The sequence below is a fragment of the Manacus vitellinus genome, unplaced genomic scaffold (assembly GCF_001715985.3).
Source record: "Manacus vitellinus isolate BGI_N305 unplaced genomic scaffold, ASM171598v3 scaffold_10_pilon, whole genome shotgun sequence".
Lineage (NCBI taxonomy): Eukaryota > Metazoa > Chordata > Aves > Passeriformes > Pipridae > Manacus > Manacus vitellinus.
The window spans coordinates 1,042,123-1,065,470 of NW_021938838.1; the positions used below are offsets into that span (position 1 = coordinate 1,042,123).

Below are 23,348 nucleotides of genomic sequence, written 5' to 3' on the forward strand. Positions count from 1 at the left end.
AATCCCAGTCCCTCCATGAAGAACATTTTGGAGTCAGCTTTTACTCCTTCTTCTGCAAAGATGTAAAAAAAGAAACAAACCAAAACCAGATTTAAAGAAGCTCCCTAATCCCCTGATGGTACTTGAAATATTTCCAGTCCAGCCAAAGCATTCCAGAAAATGTGAATATTTGTTATTTTCCCAAAAATAATCAGTCCAGTATTAAATCCTGTGCCTTGCTACTCATGTCAGCACAGTCCTCTGCTCTGTGCAAACACGAGGGAGGGCTTCCCACTGCAGTGGCTGCAGAGCCAGGGAGGCTGGCACAAGGAGAGGGGGAGCACAGAGGGGAAGGGAGGGAGGCACTGAAATGGGGTGAGCCTGGGAGGCAGCAGGTGAGGACTGGCAGCACCCACTGGGCAGGGACCCCCCCAGAGGTGACCACCAGGTCACATCACAGAGCTCCTGCCATGGGGCTGGGATGGTGCAGCCATTTCCATCCCTGACTGCAGGCAGGCACTGGTGCCATCCCTGCTCTTTAGTGGGGCTTGAGGGGACTTGTAATAGCAGCAAAATGTTTGGGGGGATCCACCCTCTGTGTCACATGGGATTACACACAAGGGAGCAACTCTGCTGTTTCCTGGCATTTTCCATCATAGCTGAGCCTCACAGATGCCCAGGCTAGCAAGATGCTCACAGATTTTCTTATCCCTTCTGGTGCATCCTCACCAGAGCGAGGAAGTCTGCCTCATGCTCACAAGTGTTATAAATGCTGGGTGCTTTTTTTCCCATTGTTGCTGATTTTCCTTGTCAATACTACATGATGCCATGGTTACAGAGATGTAGGACTAATCCAGTGACAGCAGGTTATGAGCTTTTTTGGTTTTGACATTCTTTGATGCTATATTTGTGCCAGAAGAATAAATAATAAATACACACAACAGCATCAAAGATTTCTTCCAGGCCCCCAGCCTGTTTCTGCCTATCCTTGTTAAGCTGTTAGAAAGATAGTTTCCTGCCAGCCACTTATTTTATGAACTATCCTGTCATCTAATGATGCACCTGAGGTCCCATTTATCCATTCTCTCTGAAAAGAGCACTTAATAAAAATAAAGTTCCTGTTAATGTCCCCGAGAACAGCTTCCCCGAAACAACAATGCTCACGTGCAGCCCAACAGGTTCCTTCCCTCCCTTTCCCTCTTCTTCCTCTTCCCACCCTCCCGCTACCAAAGGGTTGGAGAACTTTCTTGAGGGTCTCATAAGGAAAATGTAGAACATTTTTTCTCTGCAGCAACCTGAAACAATAAATAAGCAGATGTGTGAGTGTGTGACGTGCCTCCGCTCCGGTGAGGAGGAACTTGCTGGGGGTTATTCTCTGTAATCCCCACTGATCAAAGGAAGAGCTCCTTCAAGCCTGTTACAAGCACCCAAGTCTTGATTTTGCTGGAAATACGGCAGCACAGGGGAGATTTAACTAAAAATTTGTCTTTCATCTGCTCTGAACTCTGGGGCTCCTTCTAGGCAGGCACAGGCACCTTGACCATCCCCTGCTCAGCCTCGGCCCCATCAGATGCAGCTTCCCCTTCCAGCAGAACCTCAGCCAAATGCTCCTCCACCCCCATCTCTTGGGAATCTTGGTCTTCCCTGCTGAGAAAGGTTCACAGTCACCTGAAAATTAAGAGGGAGAGAAACTAAAGAAACATTGCAGTAGTAAGAAGTCGTGGGCAAAGTTTTGCTAACCAGCCACTCAGTGAATTATGTGTTGTTTCAGCCCATCCCCTTCACAGTGTTAATGTCATAGAATCCTGGAATGGTTTGGGTTGGAAGAGACCTTGAAGATCGTGTAATTCCAACCCCCCTGCCATGGGCAGGCTAAACCACAGTGCAGGCAGGTGTTGGACTTCAAGCACCTCCTTTTGTTCCTGTAAAGTCCAAGTAAAACCTGAGGAAAACCCCTTCCTCTGCACTCAGCAGGGATCATCTTGTAAGACATTTGGGGAAAGAGCAGAGCACCAAAAACCAGAAAATTTGAGGTGGTGAGAATTCAAATTAGAACAGCAAATAAGCTGTGAGTAAAGGACTCCTGATGGGAAAATTCTTGTTGTGCTTGTTAATAGAGCTAGATAGAAATGTTTTATGAAATTGCTGAAAAACAGCCTGAAAGAAACCGAAAACATTTGTAAAATCCAGTCAAAATGTACAAATCCAGCAAAAATCTACAGGTAATCATGAAGAAGAGGAAATTACATGAGGATTTTTCGAAAGGATTTTGCATTCCTGAAAAGGGCAAAGTATTTTGCTTTCATTTTTCCAATTTTTCATTCAGAAACAACATTTTTGTTTGAAAATTGACATGAATCTAAAATAATAATACTGAGCACCCAAACAACTCAAAATATTTTGATAGGGCTTAAGGCAAGTGCTTTGGCTGGATGTGAAATGAAATTTTTCAGAGGCCTTTGAGTCCAATGGAGAATGCAGGGGAACATGTTTCATCCAAGCTGATTTTTCACACCACCTAATTTTTCAGTTCTGCTGCCAAGTGGAAGAATCAGTGTTCTTTGGCTGCTGTGGGGCCTGATGTCACATCAGCAGTGAAAGAAATAATTTTGAGACCCCTTGTCAGGCAGAAGGCTTGGGTGTGAACAGTGAACCCACTGGCTGCTGTAGCTGCTTCAGTGGAGAGCAGTAAGAAATCCCTACCCAGATATCCCATTATGGGTTACAGAGCAGAGGCAACAGGGAGGGACATTTAACAGGGTTAGGGTGAAGGGAGATCTGGATTTTTCCTCTCCCCCTACTCATACCCCCTTTAAGTATCTTCAGCATAGATCACCAAGTGAAATAGGACCACGAATGAGACTGGGCTCCCTCTGCCTGAAGCACCATTGCTTTCTTCAGGGACAGAGGACTGTAACCCACAGCCTCAGCCCCTCATCCTATGAGGCACTGATAAATCTGCGAGATTAATTGTGGAGTGGAGATCAGCACCCACTGTTCAGCACCGAGCTCTGAGCATTAAACTGATTACCGGGTTCCAGCACTGCACGGCTCCCCAGCGGGACGGCGCTGCCCTATAAATCATCCCACACAGGCGGCACTTAGCCAGAGATGTTAAAAAAATCCCTCTTTCTCCTGGGAATGCACCCCCACCATAGGGGCTGGTTTCCCTTTCTGTTCCAAAGACAAAGCCTGTTTTCCCCCCTTTGTGGTGGGAAAGCTTGGAATGCAGCTGTGTCCCCTCTGCCCTGCCACCCTTACGCGGTCGCGCCGAGGGATGTTGGTGTGGAAAATCTTAAAGACATTTGAAGAGTGGAGGATGTGCAGGCTAAAGGCATCAGGAATTCCCAAACCCTGAGCGGGTTCCCAGGGAATGGCCACCACTCCTGCTCAGCTCACGCCCAGCCCTCGGCGTTGCAATGAACGTGAAAAAGCCGTTTATCTTCCCAACGCCGGGAGCCAACGCAGCCTCCCCACCTGCTCTCCCACTGTGGCATCTCAGGCACTTCCCCGCCATTTCCTGCAGCACAAACACTCCAGGGCCATTACATTCTGTGGACTTTTACCCGGCAGAGGGTTTTACAGAGAGGAGAAGGGCGGTGAGCTGCAAGGATTTTGCTCTCTCGTCTCTGCTCCTCGGCACTGCGGCAGAGCCCTCCCTGCGGAGCAGGAAGCCATGCGGGTAATGTCCCCCATCTGTGACTCTCTCTCTCATCCCCTCCCTGGTGGGCAGTGCTGTCTGTGCCCTGGCATGACGTTGGGGCTGGCAGGTCCCACGCTCAGCCCTGTGCTCGGTGCCAGCAGGACAGAGGGCCCAGCAGAGCCGCCCTCCCAGGGTTGCTGTGGAGTCTGCAGTGGCTCTCAGTCTCTCAGGAATGCCCTCTTCTTGATTTAGAAGGGACTGGGATGATCAGAGTGTGGTTTTCTCACCTTCCTTTGCACCTGGTGGGTCAGGACCTATTTTGAGACCATTTAACACATGCTTTCTGGCTTTCCCATCCTTGCTTGGAAAAATCAGATCATCTACCCACCGTGTTTGTCTTGCCCAGTTCAGGAGCTCTTCTGAGCTCCTCAAGAACAGGGGAAGACCCTGAGATTTCCTAGAATAAAGGAAATTTAGGAAATGACTTGTCATATCTCTTGCAGGTTGAGTTCTGTGTTGTTGGGTGGTGGGTTTTTCCACCTCTCTGGTGAGTGAAGCAGCATTTTCTACAGGACACAGAGCTGTAGGAACTCTTATTATGGTGGTGGCCAGCTGGCAGCCTGAGAGCTTAGTCTAGTCCATGCATTATCCAGTCCCTGGATTGCCAGATAGTCATTAGTCCAGGCAAACGGGGAATATTATTTTACGTGTGTTGCAGGAGAGGAAAAGAAGGTTGTACCCACATAACAGCTAGCAATTTTTATTTGATCAGCTGCAGTATCATACAGAATGGGTAGGAATAAAGGTGGTACTGAACACAGAGCAGTTGGCCTGCTCTAAGAGCCATAATAATCTATAATATCAGTCCTGCTCAATGTCTCCCCAAATAGGAAGCAGCAGACAGAAAAAAAGCAGCTGTAACAAGGTTTCAGGCTAGAAATCCTAGACCACATCCCAGACACAGAGAACTGTTTGGCCAAGACAGTCAGAGGTGATGGTGCCATCTTGGCTCCAGAAGGATATGAAAACCAGGGCTGTACTAATTGATAGCCAGACAGCACAACCTCAGGAGGAGCTCTGGACGTCCCCGTGGCTGTCAGGTTGTGTTTTCCATCCAGAATGGTCTGCCTGCTCACAGACAGACAGACAGCAGCCCTTCAGCCTGGTATCCAAGTCAACCAACCTTTCTGTGAGCCATTAACACAGGCAGGGTAGAAGATGGCTACTGTGACACTGTGGAAAGCCAACCATCTCTAACTTCCTTTGTTAGGCTTGGCTTTGCTGTGTGATGCAAATTGCTGGAGAGCACTGCACAGAAGCTCAGCATAAACCCAGAGCACTGGGATCTGTGCCTGGGGCTCTGCAGTCCCACCTCCAACTAAAGAGAGTGCAGAGGGCATGTAGTTTGGGTGCCCACCTCAAGGTATTCCCCAAAGGGATAGAATTTAATAAGTTACTGGATAGATTTTTACCTGCTCGGTGCCTTCCAGGATCTCTCAGCAAGCCAAATGCCAGGCAGAGGTGGGAGGCCCTGATGAAATGCTCTGAAGGCGGATGGCAGGGTGGAGGAGGAAGGGAGAAGGATGTCTCTCCTGCAATGCACAGCAGCTGCTTCATGCCAGACAGATTTCCACAGATTGAGAGGTCAGCTCTGAAACACAGATGTGTGAGGGAGAGCGAGGGGGAGAGTCGTACGTGCAGCTATTCAGCATCTCCAAAAACTCCTATGGACTTGGAGCTGGGCCCTGGATGGCTCTGGAAGAGGCACATTCACCAATCCTGCTTCGTTTCCAGGATTTACTCGGGCTGCAAATGTTGTGAAAATCACTGGCTTTTGCTGTGATGCAGCCACACTTCGGCTGGGAAGCAGGGTCCAGATTTCTGGGACACTCTGTAAGGAGGAGGAGAGGAGGTTTTCAGTTTAGGAGACGTTCTGCCCCTAAATTATAGGATGTCATTTCTCACTGGGGTAGCAGAGCCATGTGCTGCTGTGCTCCCAGGTCAGGATCTGGGTGCCCCATGAAGGTTTCCTTCCAGGGACATTCTCTTTGGATGCTGGACGCTCTCAAGACATCAGTTTGATTTCCCCCAGGTCCCTGACTGATGATGGCCACTACTTTTCCCACGAGATTGCTTGCTGATAACTAGCACCGTGTTGATTTGTCTGGCACTGTCAGCCAAATTGCAATGCTTATCTTCTCCCACACTGCATGGATTTTCTGAAATGTTCTGAGATGCAGCTCTGAGTACAACCAGCCACCAGAGGAAATTGCCCCAGAGCTAACCTTTGAGACAGGCTGAGTGACAAGTATCATTAATCAGAGTAAATAACAGCAAAAAATGATATTTACTGGGATTTAGTTCACCAGAAGGAAAGGACAGTACAATGTGACACAGTGGCTCAGCTCTCCTGTGGGTGTAACTCAGTGCAGCTCTGTAGGGTTTAGCAGGTTTGTACCACACAGCTTCACACAAGGCTTTGACTATCCCTTAAATTTCCCCCCTTCCAGAAAACTATTCCTTTTTGAATTAAAAAAGGGAAAAAAAAAAGTCCCCTAGTGAGTGTCCGGGCAACTTCAAAGGAGCAGAGCCAGGATTTACCCTGGAATAGTCAGAGATAGAGACCTGGGTCCCACTCCAGTTCAACTCCACAGCAGACAGGGCAGGGCTCTGCTGGTACCTCCGTGGGCACTGGTCGTGGCTGCTGGTGAGGAACAAATAGTCCAGGGTGGTCTGTATTGGTGTGATGGAAAATAACTTGCTTGCAGAGCCAAACACGGCTGCCAGCAGTGGGAGGCTGACAGGAGGGGCCCCTCTCCCTTCCAGCAAGGTAACACATTGACTGGGCTGTGTGGCCGTGGCAAGAGAAGTCACAGGTTTGCCTGCTGAGCACAGGCTGCGTGCCTGGTGACAGTGACATATGGGAGACAATTAAATAACTGCATCTATGTCCAGGTTAGGGACAGAACAGGTCCCCATGAGCTGGATTTATAGCATGACTGGTGCACAGGAAGGTGCCCAGCCCGGGGTCAGGAGTGAGGCACTGACTCCCTGCTTGTTCACAAGCTTCTGGTTCACATCTCTGTGCATTTCAGACCCTGCCCTGGGACTACAGAGCCCTCTCCATTCCTCAGCCAGTGCAGAGGTTTGGTCTTTAGCAAAGGTTGATTTGGTCTTTTGGCTTGGTGGCTGAAGTTTGGGGGTGTATTTCACCTTCCCAGGGTCTCTGGGCTCAGCTGCCTCCCCAGGCCAAGCCCAGCCAGCTCTAATCCTCCCTCTGCAGGTGGACGGATCCAGCGTTCAGGAGTGACACAAAGTGATAAATCCCACTCTCTGTAACCAACAACCTGAAGGTATCCACTCGGGGATCAGGGTTTCACCTGCCATGGAAAGTGCAAGCCTTTGGGAAGTGGCAGCAGGACACATGGGAATGTTGCAGGGATAGGCTGGGATGCTCCTGCTGAATAAGAACCAGCACGAAGGAGACCAGCCTGACCTCTCACCCTCCTCCCAGACGGCTCGTTCCGAGGAGACGGGAGCCAGAGCAGCTGGAAAGGCAGAGGCAGTAGAGCTGGGAGCAGCCCTGCTCCATTTTGTAGCTTCTTCCAGCAATCCCAGGAGCCAAGGGCTGCCTATTTTTAGCTCCCGAGGTAGCTGAAATACCACCGTGATATTCATTAACGGAACCCTGTCGGATGGGAGCTGCGGGGCCTGTTTTGTTTTGCTGTATTTAATTGCTGGCTGCAGCACAGAGGCAGAGCCTGGCGGGAGGCTCCGCTCCTCTCACCTCGGGAAAAGCGGGAGCGCCAGACCCGGGGGAGGTGGACAGGGAAAAGTCAATCAGGCAGTATTTAAAAACCTACCTGCTGGGCCCAGAGGGGGCTGGAGGTTTTAATGTCATTCCCAGCTTGAGATGCAGCCTGGAGAGTGAGAAAAGAAAGGGATATCTTCTCTTCTTGGATCCGTAATTGCTCGTTAAATCATCTAACAAATGCCTGAACTCCTGGATGGCCCCATGCTTCTTGACAGAGGGGCTTCATCCTTGGCAGGGGAGAGGAGTATTTTTAAAAACACTCATTTCACCTGCTTTTTCTGGGTCTATAAAACTAAGAGTTCGATGGTTCACTCTGCAAAATAAAACCAAGTCTGGAATATTTTTATTGCCGTTCAGCAGGAGCAATAAACTTTCCTTCAAGCCCTGCTCCAGTCTGTTGACTCTCAGTCTGCCCCGCAGGCAGGTGTCCATGCTGCAGGAGGGCAGCCTCACCTGTCCCCAAAAGGGACCTCCAGTGACCACAGAGGAGCATGTACCAAAATAATCCCCTGCCCTACATGCTCAGCCCCACTTCTGGCCCAAGCAGACCCGAGGGCCACAGCCAGAGATGCCTGTCCCTGGTGGCTCCCATTCTGCCCTGTCATTCACTGTTCAGCTGTATCTTCTGCTCAGACTCTCCTGTGGTGGGTCTTGCTCACAGGGAACTGCCACAAGCCTCAGTAGTTGAAAAGGTGAGGCAGCTGTTTCCCAGCACAGAAAACATGACAACTGTGCTGTTCCCTCTGATGCTTTGCAGAAAGCAGCCTGTAGTTAAATCCACAAAGCTCAGAAGAAGCCCAGACCCTGCCCATAACAGCTGGAGAGCTTCAAATGTGCTTTGCCATTACAGACAGATGGACAGATCTGTGACTTCTACCTATAACCCCCTCAGTGGTCAGGATAACATAGAAAGGCCTCCTTTTACCTGACTGAAAGCTTGGATGCTTTTCCTGCACCAGCCAGGCACAAATAACGGGGCCAGGTCAGACACAGCCATTAGTGGGGTTTGTGTCGTTTAGAGTCTGTGAAAAGAGCAGAATTGCAGCTCCAGCAGGGCAGGCAAACCATACAGATGATTTATGAATATTCACTGAGCTCACGAAGCACTCTGGGGCAGAAAACAAGCTTTTGAAATTAACTGAACTCTTCAAGGTTCTTGGTTTGTCTTGGCTTTGAGGTGTGAGTCACCAATACTGTTCCTCTGAAATGAGCAGAGTCTGTACAGAGGGCTGGGAAGATTCCTGGGCACTAAAATACGAAGTTAAGCACTCTGTGAGACTTTATGTTCATAAAGCCCTCAAAGTAGAGTCCACCCCATTAAGTTTTATGGGATACAGTGCTGATACATACAGTACTGAGACTTCTTCAGCCCATAAAGGCTGGATGTTCAGGACACTTGAGGCTCTTTCCCTGAGCACTGACATCTCCAGCAGCTTCACTCTCCAGTGCCAGCAGTTTGGTGCCCTGCAGTTTTTCAATAAAGAGGAGTTTTGATCCTGGCCGTGCAGGCCCCATCACACACCTTGTCATATCCACCCATGCCATTAGTTTATTGGGGTGCTCTTCAGCATGGGCACTCCTCCTCTTCTAACTGTGCCCAGCAAAGCACGGGCACTGCCTGCACTCCCCTCTGCCAGACTTGGGCTTCTGATCTGCCTTTGTTGGGTCAGGTCAAACACCCTGGAAGGTGAAGGCTTCCACCTGTGTTTGGCCAGGAATGGGCTCGATCTGGCTGATGAGACACAAGCTGATAAAACAAAGAGGTTGTCTTCACACGTTTGCTGTACACACATAAGGAATAAGAGCTCCTCTTTTCCAATTAGTTATAGAAATAATAATTGGGTTTGTGTCGGCTTGTAGAAATATGAGACATCTTTGAAGGAATGAAAGAAAAACTCTGCAGATGCTCCAACACCCCAAGGGTTTCTGAGTCTGTGGGTGGTGTGGGAAATCCACTTCTTGCAAAGCAAGCAGAGAGGGTCATGAATTTGGTTGTCCTGCTTCTCAAACAAGTAAAGCATCAGCCACTGTAGACTATCACAGTGGGCTGAACTCAGCTATTCCAAGGCTGTCTAGACATTCCCATCCTAAATCTGAGACATCTTCCGGACCCAAGTTGTGTCAGAGCACTATCCTCCAGGAAAAGTTGCTGTTCCAGTGAATCTCATTTTTCTCACCAAAAAAGATTCCATCTGAAAATGGCCAGCTGGCCCTTCCCTCACTGTTGTGCTCCTGAACCGTGGGAGATTCCTCCCCCTGTGAGTCACAGAGCACCCCAGCCAGCCAAGGTGGTCTGCATTAGCATGAATTAGCTCTCATAGCAGGGGCTCATAGCAAAGAACAAGAATTCAGGAAAAGCAATAAACCAGCATCTGGAAAAAATTGTTCCTGGAGTCTCTCTGCCATCCTCTCTGATACCAAAGCCCTGCTTCAGCAAGGTTCCACACGTGGTTAAAGCGAGAGTCCTTGCAGGGTGTGCGTCACTTTGACAACAATTCTAAATAACTTTGTACATATATCCATTTCTTTCTGTTCCCAAGAAACTCCACACATGTGCACTGCAGACTGCTTTGTCTGCTGAACAGAAATATTTGTTGACATGAGGTGAATTGCACAAACAACCTTTTTCCTTGTGACTTCCTTGCTCCGTCCTCCTTTGCCCTTTCTGCTGGATCACACAGCGTGGATGCTGAAGCCCCATCCCCAGAAACACAGCCTCTTCACTCGTGATGGTTTAGGGAACTGCTTCTGAAGTCTCTGGCTCCAAATTCTGCCTTGAGCATCCCTGTGACCTCTCCTTTCTTTGCCCTGCAGGCTGATGCCAAGATGGTCTGCGATGTCGTAAGTCGGATGGAGGACACAGAGCCCTTCTCTCCAGAGCTGCTGTCAGCTATGATGAGACTCTGGGCAGACTCTGGGATCCAAGAATGCTTCAACCGGTCCCGGGAATATCAACTTAACGACTCAGCTCAATAGTGAGTATCCCTGCCCATGGTCTTTCATGTTAAGGAGATGCATTTGGGCTTGCCAAAGTTCTAACTGATGTTAGGGACCTCGTAGCAGTGGAACTGAATGTGTCTCTGCTACAGACTGGGGTGTGTGTTGTGTCAAAGGTTGCTGCATGGCAGAAAGGATCAGGCAGGACATTCGTGTCCCTTTCTGGCCAGTTGGGGGTCAGGTCCATGACCCCAAGGCCAGGTTCCCATATTGCTCCCAACAGCTCAAGGTAGGTTTCTGCAGACATGGATCTAGTGAATAGAGGCAGCCCAACCCACGGGCATGGCTGATGGCTGCCCTGTCTATCTGACTGTGCACAGAAGAGTGTGATCACCTGCTTTGTGCAGCACTGGGGTTTGCTTTTCTGACGGTCGTTCAGTGTACTGATACATCACCTGGGCTACAGCCAAGGGTGAGGGACCTCTTTGCTTTTCCAGTGGTGTTGTGTTACTCCTGTAATACAATCAGAGGCATCTTTGCCATTAGGCACCACATCCAGGTGTTTTTTAATGGCAATTGTCTGAACCCGTGGCTCTGGTTCACCCCGTCATAAGGACAGGACATCTGCCCATCAGTGGCTGCTCTGGCTCTGAAGAGCCATTGATTGTCTCCCCAGTTTCAGTTCATATCCATTGACTGTCTCCCCAGTTTCAGTTCATGTCCATCTGTAATGATAATTCATTGGATCTGTCCATCTCCACCCAGGCCAGGTTGTCATCCCATGGTTTCAGTCGCAGCAGTTGTTGCAGTCAGGCAGAATGTCCCCTGGCCCTGCACTGAGTCTGGGGCAGTAAAAGGTGGTTCAGTATAAGCATAAGGAACAGCCAAGCACAGAGCAATCATTTATCCACTTGTACCCTTAGACCTTTTGGTAGTCAGGGAAATAGAGGCTTCCCAATGGTGTCAGGGCAATGCCACGTCCAAGCTTTTGGCTCAGTATCCCACACCAACAAGTTCACCAGCTGTTTCCTGCACTTCTGGAGGTTCTGTTGTGTGTCTGGATTGTTTGGCAACTCTGCTCAGGGTTTTCCTGGATATCTATCAAAACATGAACCCAAGCAGTGGTGTGGCTGCTGGTTGTGTTCTGTGGGGGGGCCTGGTGCTCCCAGCCTGTCCCAGCTCCTCCCACCCAGCTGGCAGGGCAGTTTGGGAGCGGGGCTGCAGCAGAAGGAGAGTGATGACACATCACTTGGCAATGGTGGAAAAACGAATGGGAAACCTGCAGATGTGTGGCTGGTGACACAGCATCCAACCCATCCATCCTCACACCTCAGAGATGATCCCAGCATTACGCTGCCTTTTAATCAGTACGAGGTGGATGCCCGTGTTTAATCTACATTTCATTGCCTGTAACAGCAAAATCAGCCTTCTGTTGCTGGCAGCCTTTTCTTTTTTCCCTTTTTTTTCCACAAAAGAAGGGTATGATGGCATAAACATACCTTTAGAGATATAAATTATCTAAAATGCCAGTCCTAATTGCGTTACAACCTTGTGAAAAATTCTTCAATTGTTTTAGAGCCAATTACCTTGAGGAAAGTATTTTGATTTTCCTTCCATGCAAGATAGCAGTTGAAAATAATAAGCAGAGCCCTCCCAATGTGACCAGCTGCTGGGCAATTCATCAGCAAGAGCTCTGAAACCACGAGCAGTTTCTAGATATGAGCTGAAGAGGCTCTGTGCTGTGGTATTCACAGCAATTTCAGTGTGGGGTTGCAGCCCAGCAAAATGAGTTTCTATGCCTTGGACAAAATCACTCTCATCCAGAGGAGGCTGCACGATCCTCCTTGCCAGGGGGGCTGTGTGCTGTGGCTGGACACTTGTTTTCCCTGGGCTGGGTTGGATAGTGAGGCTGAAGATGGCAAAGTCCTTGTCATTTACAGACCTGCTGGTGTTGAGGAGCCTCTGGTGGTTCCGTCCCTGGGAGCAGAGATGCTCTCCCAGAGCAGGGCACAGGAACACATCCTGCTGCACCTCTGGCCCTGGTGCCATCACGCTAGATGGTGATGCAAGTGAGAGCTCAGTTGGCACTTATTCACACCCAGTGGACTCCCAGTGAAAAGAGGCATATTTTTCATTTAATCCTTCAATGCTTTGAGGTTGTTTTCGTTTGCATAACTGAAAGATTTTGGACAGCTTTATATTTTTTTTCCCCACCCTGAGAAAAGGTTTATCTTTGTTGACACTGATGCTGGATTTAAAACACTAACAACTACAAAATGTGTTTTCATTAGGGCTAAGAAAAATAAATTCCAGGCAAGAACTGAATCTGAAGTTCCCCAAAGTCTGAGAAACACTGACAGGCAGTGAGCTGGACTGGCACCGCTTTTATTTTGGGCTTCTCTTGGTGCTAAGCCACAGGGACTGGGGGTTTGCTGGCAGGAGGGAAGTTTGCTGCAGGAATTGGAGGTGGTGCTCCACGGCTGCTCAGCACGTGTCCCCCAAAGCCCAGAGGCAGCACAGGGGGGACCTTCAGCAGTGACACTTCCCCCAGAGCCCACCCCCCACATGCCCTCCCTGCTTTCCCAACCTCCCCCATGGCCTGTCTGTGCCTGAGGAGCCACCACCTGGGCTTCTCTGAGTCAGGGCTGCTCTTGTTCTTAATTGCTCTTCCAGTGCTTTACCTTGAGGTTTGTAAATGTCTGGGACAATGGGCCTTCTGTCAGGCCCCTGGGAGGCCAAGTCACAGGCTGATCAGCAGCCTGCAAGATCAGCAGCACAGCTCTTACCAGTCTGTCATCAATATCACTGAAAATAAATTGAATATTTTGCATTAGGCTAAACAAGAAGTGAGTTGTAGCTCTGCTCTCCCATCAAAGATGGGCAGGAGCACATTGCTTTCTAGTCTCCAATACACACTCCCTTAACACCTCCCTGCAAGGCTTGGTTTATTTTAGGCTCCAAAGTCTGCCTGTCCTTAGCAAGGATTTTATATCTACTGCAAAGGAATGGCAGAAAACAGCACTACTGCAAAGAAAAAACATGACTGGGGAAGAGGGAAGGTTCTGTAATGGACCTCCTGTGCTTTGGACTGCAAACAGTAAAACCATAAGGGTGGCAAGAGAAGGGAAGAGAGTAAGATGTAGCAGTTGGTTTCATCTTTTTTTGTTACTGCATTTTTTCGTAGTTCCCTGAGGCAAATTTACGGGTGGGTTGCGTTCCACATTCCTAATATCTTGATTATGTTTTTATTCCTATTTTGTCTCCTCTTCCTTTCTTGTCTCCGTGCCTAGGAGCTAAATCTACCTCTGATCATCAAAGAGTCTGGGCACTGCTGATGTCTTTTTCTTCTCTAGCCAGTTTCTGTCTGTGGAAGCACATCTGTGACCCACATTTTGCTTTCAAAATCAGCAAAATAGAGGTTTCCAGCTGGTTTCCCTAATCTCCTACTTTTGTTCAGATTTTAAAATCGTCTTGTGTTTCCTAGCCTCGAGTTCCTAACTAGCCTGGTCAGTGGAGTGCAGCACACAGGGCAAGTCTGATCTTCACCACCCAGGATGGGGACCTGCTTTGAACAGCCTCCAACCTTGAGGGGGGAAATGGAGCAGACGGAGCATCCACACGAGCTCCCATTTTCCATGTGCGTCTCCAAACAGGCACAGGCCCTGCAAGATGTGTAGGCAGAGACAGTTTGCAAGTACACAGACACAAAAAAGCCAGAATCCATCTCAAGTTATTCTCCTCCTGCTTCCAAGTACTTTGAAAGATCATTTGATAATGCCAGGGCTGTGAAACTCCCGTGAAAATGTAAAATATTTTAGGCCTGCATTCAACCCATCCATCTTCACACATATCAGAGGTGTCAGGGCTAGGAAGCTTGTTGCCTTTGGCTCTCTCAGTCAGGAGCAAAGGGAGGGAGAGATGCCTCCAGAGAGGGATACAGACCTCACTGCTCAGTGGAGAAAGAGAGATGCAATTGTGTCTGCTGCTCTACCACAGCTGTCCACAGCCCTGACATCTCAAGTCTGTGCCAAACACCAAGCCCAGACTGGACAGCATTTTGCTTACTCCATCTTCAAGAACTGCTCTGGCAGAGCCTTATAGAAAAGCAGCACCAAACTCAGAATAAAATACTGCAGTGCTTTCCTTCTCACCCCATCTTGTGTGGGACTGTTCTCTGATCTATTTTCCTTGCAAAAGAATTGTCTTTGCACGATGCTATCACCTTCCCTACTGATACTTACTGCATCCCACGTGCCTACACACACTTTGCATCAGAAAAGCAGTTAAGAAAGTAGAGCCAGATGTTGTTGTGATGTGGTGAACAGCTTCCAGATTGAGCCCTGACAAGGCAGCACTGAGAAAGGCTGCCCAGAGAGGCTGTAAAATCTCTGTCCTTGGAAATGCTCAATACTGAGCCACCTGAACTAACTTTCAAACTGAATTTAACTTTTAAGTTTGGCCCTGCTTTGAACAGGGGGATGGGCCAGATGAACTCCAGAGGTCCAACCCCTCCTGGCACTTTTGAGTTTGTTTTTTTTTCCCATCCCTCTTTCTCTGATAACACCGTGTTTATGAGAGAGGAAAGGTCTTGGGGCTTTGCTGCAGTCTCCTGTTTCCAGTCGTGCAGGACCGTGCAGCTCCGTGACAACGTCCACATCCCACAGGTCCCATGGTCTAAATGTTTGCCTTGCTGGTGAAGCCAGCAAGGTAAATGTTTAGACCGTTGGACTTGTGGGACGTGGACATTATGCACGACTGTCAGGACATGATCCATTTTAATGAGCTGCAATTGTTGCTGGCGCGCTCAGACTGAAGGAAGGAAAATTATAGGTCAAGGTTTTGCATTAATATTCCCGTCAGGTGCACAGATTCCATTTTCTCATCACGGCTTTTGCATTAGAATATGGTTTTCTGCACACCCGTCTTACTCGTGCCTGTCACTTGTGCTCCCTTGCATTTAATTGGAGGCAGTAGCAGCATAAATGGAACAATCCAATTAATTGGGATGACTTGCGTTGCGCTGTTTATTGAACAACCCACCTTTGTGTCTTGGAGCCCAATAAAGCAGAAAGGCAAAATACATCACAAGTGTAGAGGTAGGTACATTTGTCTGAATTTATGGTTTAATTTACCCCAGTAAGTAAATATGCCCACCAGCTCTGAATAATTAAGTTCCCCCTACAATAAGCAAACAAAACAGTCCATAAAGGCCAGAGCTGGTTGACTGGAATCACCAGCCTGGCTCCATTCCCACAAATGAGATGCAAATGGATTTCCAGGGAGGAGCAGCTCTGCACTGTCTGGAGTGGGGCTGTTTCTGGTCAGTGTGAGGACATGGGCAGTCTGAGTTTCAGCTTGTTATGGTCCAGCAGGGCTTGGGCTTGGCAGAGGTCTCAGATTTCATTATTATCCTTATAAATTCAGGAATTGCTATTGTTATATGGCTTCACCTAGGGCTGAGTGTGAGGTGGAGGAAGGGCACAGCAGGAAAGACATTGTCTTTTAAATCAGTTGGATGTTTTCTAGCATCTCACCCCCAGTCTTCACCCACCTGGAACACCCAGTTTCACCAAACTTGGGTGCAATCTCTCCAGAGGCTGCCTCTTCTGGCCCAAAGCAGGGTGGATGGAGACCACATCACAGTATCCTGAAGGTGGGTGCCAAGCAATGCTCACCTTCCCGTCCCACCAGGAGAGCATGAGGATTGAGCTTCCGTGGCAGAAAACTCACCACAGGCAGAGGACTGCAGGACTCTGCTTGACCCAGCTCCATCACAGGGTGTTGGCACTTGTGACAGTGCCCACTCCCCTGGGCCCCTCTCAGATCCCACTGGCCCCTCTCAGACCCCAGGGCAGAGCAGAGCTTCCCCAGACCTTCTCTCTCCTGGGTTCAGCCTCTCCACAGAGCAGAGGCTGCACAGAAGTTTAGTCCCAGGGCTGGGCTCTTCCCTTCACCCTTCCCAAGCCACACATGCAAGTCATCAGGGAAAGACATTTCCTGCCTGAAGTTCATGCAACCTCTAATGAAGATGAAGGAGAAGGAAAATCAGGACCTTCTGTCCCATGTGAGCACCTGGTTTCTGAAGGACTGTATCCCCTCTTGGTCCATGGGAGAGTATCTGAGATGCCATCAGCCCCCACTGGAACACCAGGAAAGCATTCACCAGCTGAACCAGAGCTCCAAAGCTTTGCTCACTGCCTTTCCATGGGAAATACCGAATCCAGCAGCCAGCTCTGCTGAAAACTCAGCACTGCTTTGGATATGGATCTTACAGGCAAACACTGGTGGTACAGTGTTGTCACTTCCCCTCTTGTAATCCTTCTTTACACCCCAAAATTTCTCTAAAATCCATCTGAAGAGACCCAGGAGGTACAGACTGCACTGCCAGGAGGAGCAGATGAGCTACACAGGTAGTTCATTCCCTGGAGACAAAGATGTAGCAGTACCTGCCACCTCCCTGACATTTTTCATTGCTGTGTTGCGTCGTAACAGTGTTGTCTTTGGCCTGGGGATTAGTAAAATCTTGACATCTTGACTAAATAAATTGCTGTTTAATGACCCACGATACCAATCAGGGCTGTCCCCGTTATGGCAAAGCTCCCACATGAGAGGGAGGGAGTCAGGGTAGTTCACTCTGCCTGGAGGAGGGAGCACTGCAAGAATTTGGGAACAATCTCTTCTCTTTTCACACTTTGCCAAGCGATGAGGAGCAGCCAGCACCACCTATAAACACAGCACAGGGCATCCTCCCCCCAGCAAACCTGCTGAACCGTAGTCCTGAACCCCAGATAATCTGTTCTCGTCTCCGACTGACAGACCCAACAGGAATTTCTTCCTGCCTGGCGAAGGGCTGTGGGTGACAGATTCGGCACAGAAAGATTGGACTTTTTTTGGCTGAGTATTTGTGTATTTTTAGGCTGAAATGTCCTTACGAAACCAGCTGGAGCTGGCAGGCTGCCACCGAGGGTTGGGGTTGGGTTTTTTTTGTTCGGCTCAGTTTGTTTTTTCGCTGCTGCCCCTAGTGCTGGCTGCAGCCCCCTCTGCCACCGGCTCTGCCCTCCCGCAGGCAGCACTCACACCCTGCACCGAGCCCGTCCCTGCGGGCTCCCACCTTTCACCCCATCCCTCCCGCGCGGGGCCATGGCAGGGCTGGGATGCGGCTTCACAGCCAGGGAGTCCAGGCTCTCCCGGGAACCCGCAGCCCCCGCTCCTCCTCTCCTGCAGAGCCACGGAATCCAAGCTTTGTCATAGCCTGCACCCCAGCTCTGCCCTCACAGCCTGCCCTGCAAGGCAAACAGCCCCACTCATCTGGGTGAGGGCAGGTGTCTCCTGAGAGCTGCCCAGAGAGGCTCCCGGGGCATCCTATTGCTCTGAGAGGCTCCCTAGGGAATGGGTTGGCTCCAGCAAGGCACATGTCCCCTGTGCGGGTGATTCCTGCTCCGTGCCAGCACCCTGTGAGCCCTGCCCGGCTGCCCCCACCCTGCCGGTGCTGCAGTGCCTGCAGGCAGAGCTGCCAGGGCACCGGTGCCGGGGCTCTTGGCACGGCTGGCGGCAGGGCTGGCACCGTCTGCGGCGCCGGGAGGTGAGCGTGGTGCTGGCACGTGGCTGGCCGGCTATTTGTTATCTGTTTGAAATCCTTAAATGGCAAAGAACGGCAGGAACGCAGGGATTTCTTTGCAGCCAGGCTCGGGGTGGAGCGAGCTGTCCTCACTGGGCTCTGCAGGCAGCGGTGGGGACGGGGTGACAGAGATGCTGCACGGTCCCCCCACCGCCATCCCCAGGCCCTGTCCCAGAAATCATTCCAGTTCGGAAGGAAAAGTTGCAAGGGGGCTCAGCTGCAGCCTGTGGAGCACACAGCAGCACTCCGGGAGCTCTGGGGCAGAGCTGCCTGCACCAGCCACGGGATGAACAGCCCAGGAGGAGCCCTGCCCAGCGGGACTGATGAGCCCTGTGTGCTCAGGATGCAGTCATCTCCCTTTCCCCCTCCTTCATGGCCACAGCCTTTCCCTGCCCCAGGTTCCTCAGCTCCCCTCCCCTGAGTGCAGGAGGGGCTGTTCCTGCATGGGTCAGCCTGGCCCTGGTCCTGCCCCTGCTCGGACATGTGCTGTGCCAGAGTGGGGCAGTTTGTCAGGCCCACAGACATGTGCAGTTGCTGCCATTCCTTCCCCCCACCCTCTCTTGGGGGCCAGACATTATACAAACACACACCCTTCCTGCTGGAAGAGTGCAGCATCCCCATGCTCGGGTTAGGAGTTTTATCCAAAATCCAAGTTCAAGGTTAGGAGTTAAATCCAAAACCAATCACAAGCTTAGCTAAAACTCCTCATTTTTCAATATATATTAAGACAACCATCGGAAAAGTGCTTTTATCTGCTGCTTCCTAAACCCTTTGACTTATGCTTTAAAGCCCTTTGTCTGTGAACAGGACAGCTGGAAAGTCCTTTTTTATTTCCTTAAGCAAATAGTCCATCTAATAACCAACCTTGAGGGGCTGAGGCTTTAAGAGAGAACAAAAAATGAAGAGGAAAAAAAAAAAGGATATAGTGAACATTGTGACATGCTGTGCAATCACAGGCAATGATGGTTTGAGGCACCAGATGTGTGCCCATGAAGGGAGGGTGGCACAGCCCCTGGGAGGAAGGCAGAGCTGCCAGACCCCCTCAAAGCCCCTGGTGCTGTGGGTCAGCAGGCTGGAGCTCCTTGTCTTGGTTCCCTGGGTTCCCTGTGGTGCCTCCCTTCCTGGGCTATGCTGCCACCCCAGTGCCAAGCAGCAGGTTTGCTGGGAGCACCAGCATTGAAAAGAAACTTAGTGCTCTAAAATTGCAAGCCAGGCCATGAAACACCACGTGAGCAGTCACTGTAGTTCTGAGGCTTTGACAGCATTTTTAATGGCATAAATTGGAATTTCCCAATCCCTCAGTACTGCTCTTGGTACATAAGGTTTGGTGATAGCATAAAAACCATTTCCAAATCCTCCTTCAGGAAAATACCAGCCAGCACATCCTACTGAGCAGCATTAATGTCAGTTTAAACATTTTCACTTAAACATCTCCAAGGTCTTGCAGTCCCAAATATGAGAAATACTGTGCCAGGGAGTGTGTGAGCAGTGAGGCCAAATCTGCAATGGGCAGGAACAGGAGAAAGAAAGGGAAGGAGGAGGCTGATGCTAGCTACAGATGCTGAGAGCTGGGAACCAGTAACAGAGTCCAGGCAAAAACCTTTGCTCAAATTAAACCAATCTTGGAAGCATCAACTTTGCATGAAGAAATCCCCAGAGGACTTTGTCACTGAACAAAAATGCGTAAACGAAGAAATGACACAAACACAGGAGTTACAAAAAAAGTCAGGAAAAAAGGCTGCCCAGGAGCTCACCTGCCTGCACCCTGCCCAGGGGACCACGCCTGGGGGTGGCAGAGCCTCCTCCCCACACATGATAAAGAGCTGCCTGTCCTGCTCCACTGTCCCCATGCAGTCCCTGCACACGGAGCAGCAGTGCAGGTCCCAGGGGGACTGAGGGGAGCATCCAGCACGGACACTCCTGTGCCTGAGCAGCCTCTCCCCCCGGGGCTGCTCTCTGGGCAGGGCTGGGTGGGTTTCCTGTTTGCCTGTGTTTCCCAGCACCAGTGGAACTGCCCCTGAAGGGGAGCACGCAGGCGGGGCAGTGTGGCTTAGCCCTGCTGTGTTCATTCAAACATCTGCAATCACTGTGGGAGGCTTAAGAACATCTGCTTAAAATAATTGGTAGTAAATAGAAAATGTGCTAAATGCAGAGGTCACCCACATGACCTGTTCATCTTACCAGGGCTTTCTCTGACTGCAGTGCAGGCACCCTGAGTGCCTGAAGGAGCTGCCCAAGTCTCTGCTCTGCCATTCCTGTCAGCTCATCCTGCATTTATCTTCCCTTGCCCCAGAACAGAAGTACCATCAGCGGTCTGTGGGCTGTGTTTTGACCCTGCTGACTCTGGTTGGTGTGTTGCTACTTTGCACCAGCTTGACAGGAAATCTGGGTGCAGGATTAGCACCAGGATCCTCTCTGAAGTCCCAGCAAAGAGCATCACAGAGTGGGACTCCCTGGCTTGCCAGGGCATCCCATGGTGACAGTGGGGAGCAAGCAGCTTTGCTCCATGGGAGGGGAAAGCTCCTCTGAATGTACAACTCACATCAACAGGGGAGACCTGAAGGAAAATTGGGCACTCTCCAGTATCTCTCTTTACACATGCTGCCTTGCATCCCCTGCCACGTGTTCCCATAACAACAGAGCCACATTACACACCTCTGTGGTCTCGGCTGTGGTCCTGCAGCTGCTCCCCTTGTACCACAGTGTCCACGTCCTGCTGGCTCCCTGCCCCTGCATGCCCGGCCTGGGCACATGGGAGATGATCCCAGGGAGCACTGGCTGCCTGCTCCCTGGCCCCTTTCTCTACAGTGCTTCTCCTCCTCCTTTTTCCTCACTTATGCCTTAAATCCCCTCAGCCCAGTCCCCAGCCCTGGGGACAGCTGGGTCATGCAGTGAGTGTGTGAAGACCCCACATGAACAACATTTATGGGATGCAAAGGCAAGGGATAAGCAGCAGTGCAGATATGACCCAGACCCATCCTGCAGCCCTCCCTGTATGGACCTAAGTGGGCAATCCTGGATTCGGGGGTTATTTCTATTTCCACTTCGCAGTGGGAGCCAAAAAACCGCTTTATTTTGAGAAGCTTCAAACATTGATTGGATACGGCTGATCCTTCCATCAGCTGGTGCAGTGCCACCAGATGAATAAATCTTGCATGCATCTGTAATTACTGCTTAGCTTGTGTTTAAATGCAGTGTCATTGATCTGCAGAACTCATCAAAATCCATACAGGAATGCATGAAATTATATTGCATGAAGCAGAAAAGTACATGACAACATCCATTTCCAGCCTTGTTTGTTCGTCAGAAAAAGAAGAAAGCATTTATTTATCTCTATTCAAATACTTGGGTTGAATTGTGATTTAATCATCAACTGTAACACCATTTTATGGGCTGCTCTTTATGTAGGGAATATATTTCTTTCTTATAATAGGTCTTAACATAATACCTTAAATTTTTACCAGCCTTTCACTATCTGCCCCTACATGGGCAAAAGCCCTATGAAAAGCCTGGAAGAATATTGCTTAAGGGTTGTAAAACCCAATAATGGAAAGGTCTTGTGGTCAAAGCTACTGACTGCAGTTTAGGGAACCCAGAGTGACTTCCAAGTGCCACCACAGACTTCCCATCGTGTCCTCAGGCGAGTCATCTATCCCCTTAGTGCTTTTATTCCTCCCAAAGCAGGTGTGATGAATAGTATTTCCCTGCTCCGGGGGGAGGCTGGGAGGGCACATCCATCCTGAGGTGCTCCAGCAGCAGGAGCAAGGATGAAGCTCGTGCTAAGCAGCATCTGCTCGAGGTGCTCTCCTCCCCTCCTGCAGGCAAGGGGAAGCTCACCAGAAGCATTTATTGGCAATAAAGCCCACATTGTCTGGAAGAACTCCTGATGTTTTCCAGACCTCAGGCTGCTCTGGCCCAGCTCCATCCTCCCACTGGAGGGGGAGTGCTCCTGGGTCAATTCTAACTTCTCCCACAAGCAGGCAGGAGCCCCTGGTGCTCCCAGCGGGTTCACTGCAGCACCTTGGCCTGCAGTGACCCAGTGTGGCCACTGACAGGTCCACAGGCAGACAGCAGAGGCTGCTGCTGGCAGGGACATGTCCCCAGGGCACAGGGGGCAGTCTCAAGGGCAGAGACAGCTGTCCCCAGCCCTCATGGAGGGACATGCCTCTGAGGTGGCATCCTCAGCTCATGCCCCACAAAGCCACCCCAGCTTTGTGGCTGGGCTGTCCCATGAGGAGTATCCCAAAGGGGTTTTGTCATGCACGTGTCCCTGATGCATCCTCAGCTGAACACAGGGATCAGCCCACTCCTGCAGAGACCTGGCAGCAACCTGAGCCACTGTCTGGAGGACTAATCCCAGGGGTGGGTGTGTGGTGACAGGAGACCAGGATTACAGAGCTCTGAGGTTGCTTGTGCCAATAAAAGAGGGAGAAAGGAGAAGTGGGGGGTCAGCAGGACTGTCTTGTCAGCACAGCCTGGCCCAGGTGACAGGTTGTGCTGGTGGGAACGATCGAGCTATTTTGATATATGGCAAACAGATCTTCTCCTAACAATGATTCAGCTGAACATTTCCTCAAGGGATGAGACACTCCATGAATTTTCCCTTATGTGTCTCTGCTTCTGGATCCGGCCTGGACTGAAATCAAAGTGCTGCGACACCACAAGCAGGGCTGCTCTCAGAGGAGCCTCAGCCTGACAGCTGCTGAGAAGGACCAGAAAGCCCATTTGCATAGCACAGGCTTCCCATGCCCAAGAGATCCACCTATGTCTGGGATAACCAAGATATTTTTAGTGTGCAGCCAGGGGTAAAATTTCCAGGTTTTGCTTTTGCTACCTGTGGGTCACACCTGTCCATGGCAGAGCACCAGCTAACTTTGGTACCCGTGTTTTGTGGTAGGGATGCTTAGGTGGCATTTGAAGGCAGAAATCCCCATAGCTTGCTAATAGATCAGGAAGATGGACAGATGAGAAGATCCAGAGATATGATTCCCACTCCATCGCTAGCAACATGTCTCTCAGCAGGGTGAGTGGATAAATGAGGCCCCTGAATGAAGCCAGCTCCTGACAGACCCACCCCACACTTCATAATTGCACCATGGTCCAGCCATGGACATCCTCCAGCTGCTTGATACGAGGGCACAGATGTCATTAACTGGGGCTTTCCTTCGCAGCATTAGAGCTGAACCCCTCATCGGGGCTATCCCTGCTGCAGGCAGACACCTAGCACTACAAAACTGCAGCTAGAGCTAATTTTTTCCTTCCAGCTTAGAAAAGATGTTGATGTTAATGCTGCTTCCCCAACTGCCACACTGTGTGAATACATGTCCCTGGTCTTTGTGCACACCCTGATGAATATC

The 23,348-nt window shown here is 50.2% G+C and overlaps 1 protein-coding gene across 1 annotated transcript in view; it reads left to right on the forward strand.

Annotated features, from left to right (window-relative positions):
* The window catches only part of GNAO1 (G protein subunit alpha o1), a 78,568-nt gene that overhangs the window by 33,165 nt on the left and 22,055 nt on the right, over positions 1-23,348 (forward strand). The window contains exon 2 of the mRNA XM_018082564.3: positions 10,251-10,411. Coding sequence (XP_017938053.3) covers positions 10,251-10,411 — 161 coding nt within the window. The remainder of the gene's footprint in view (positions 1-10,250; positions 10,412-23,348) is intronic.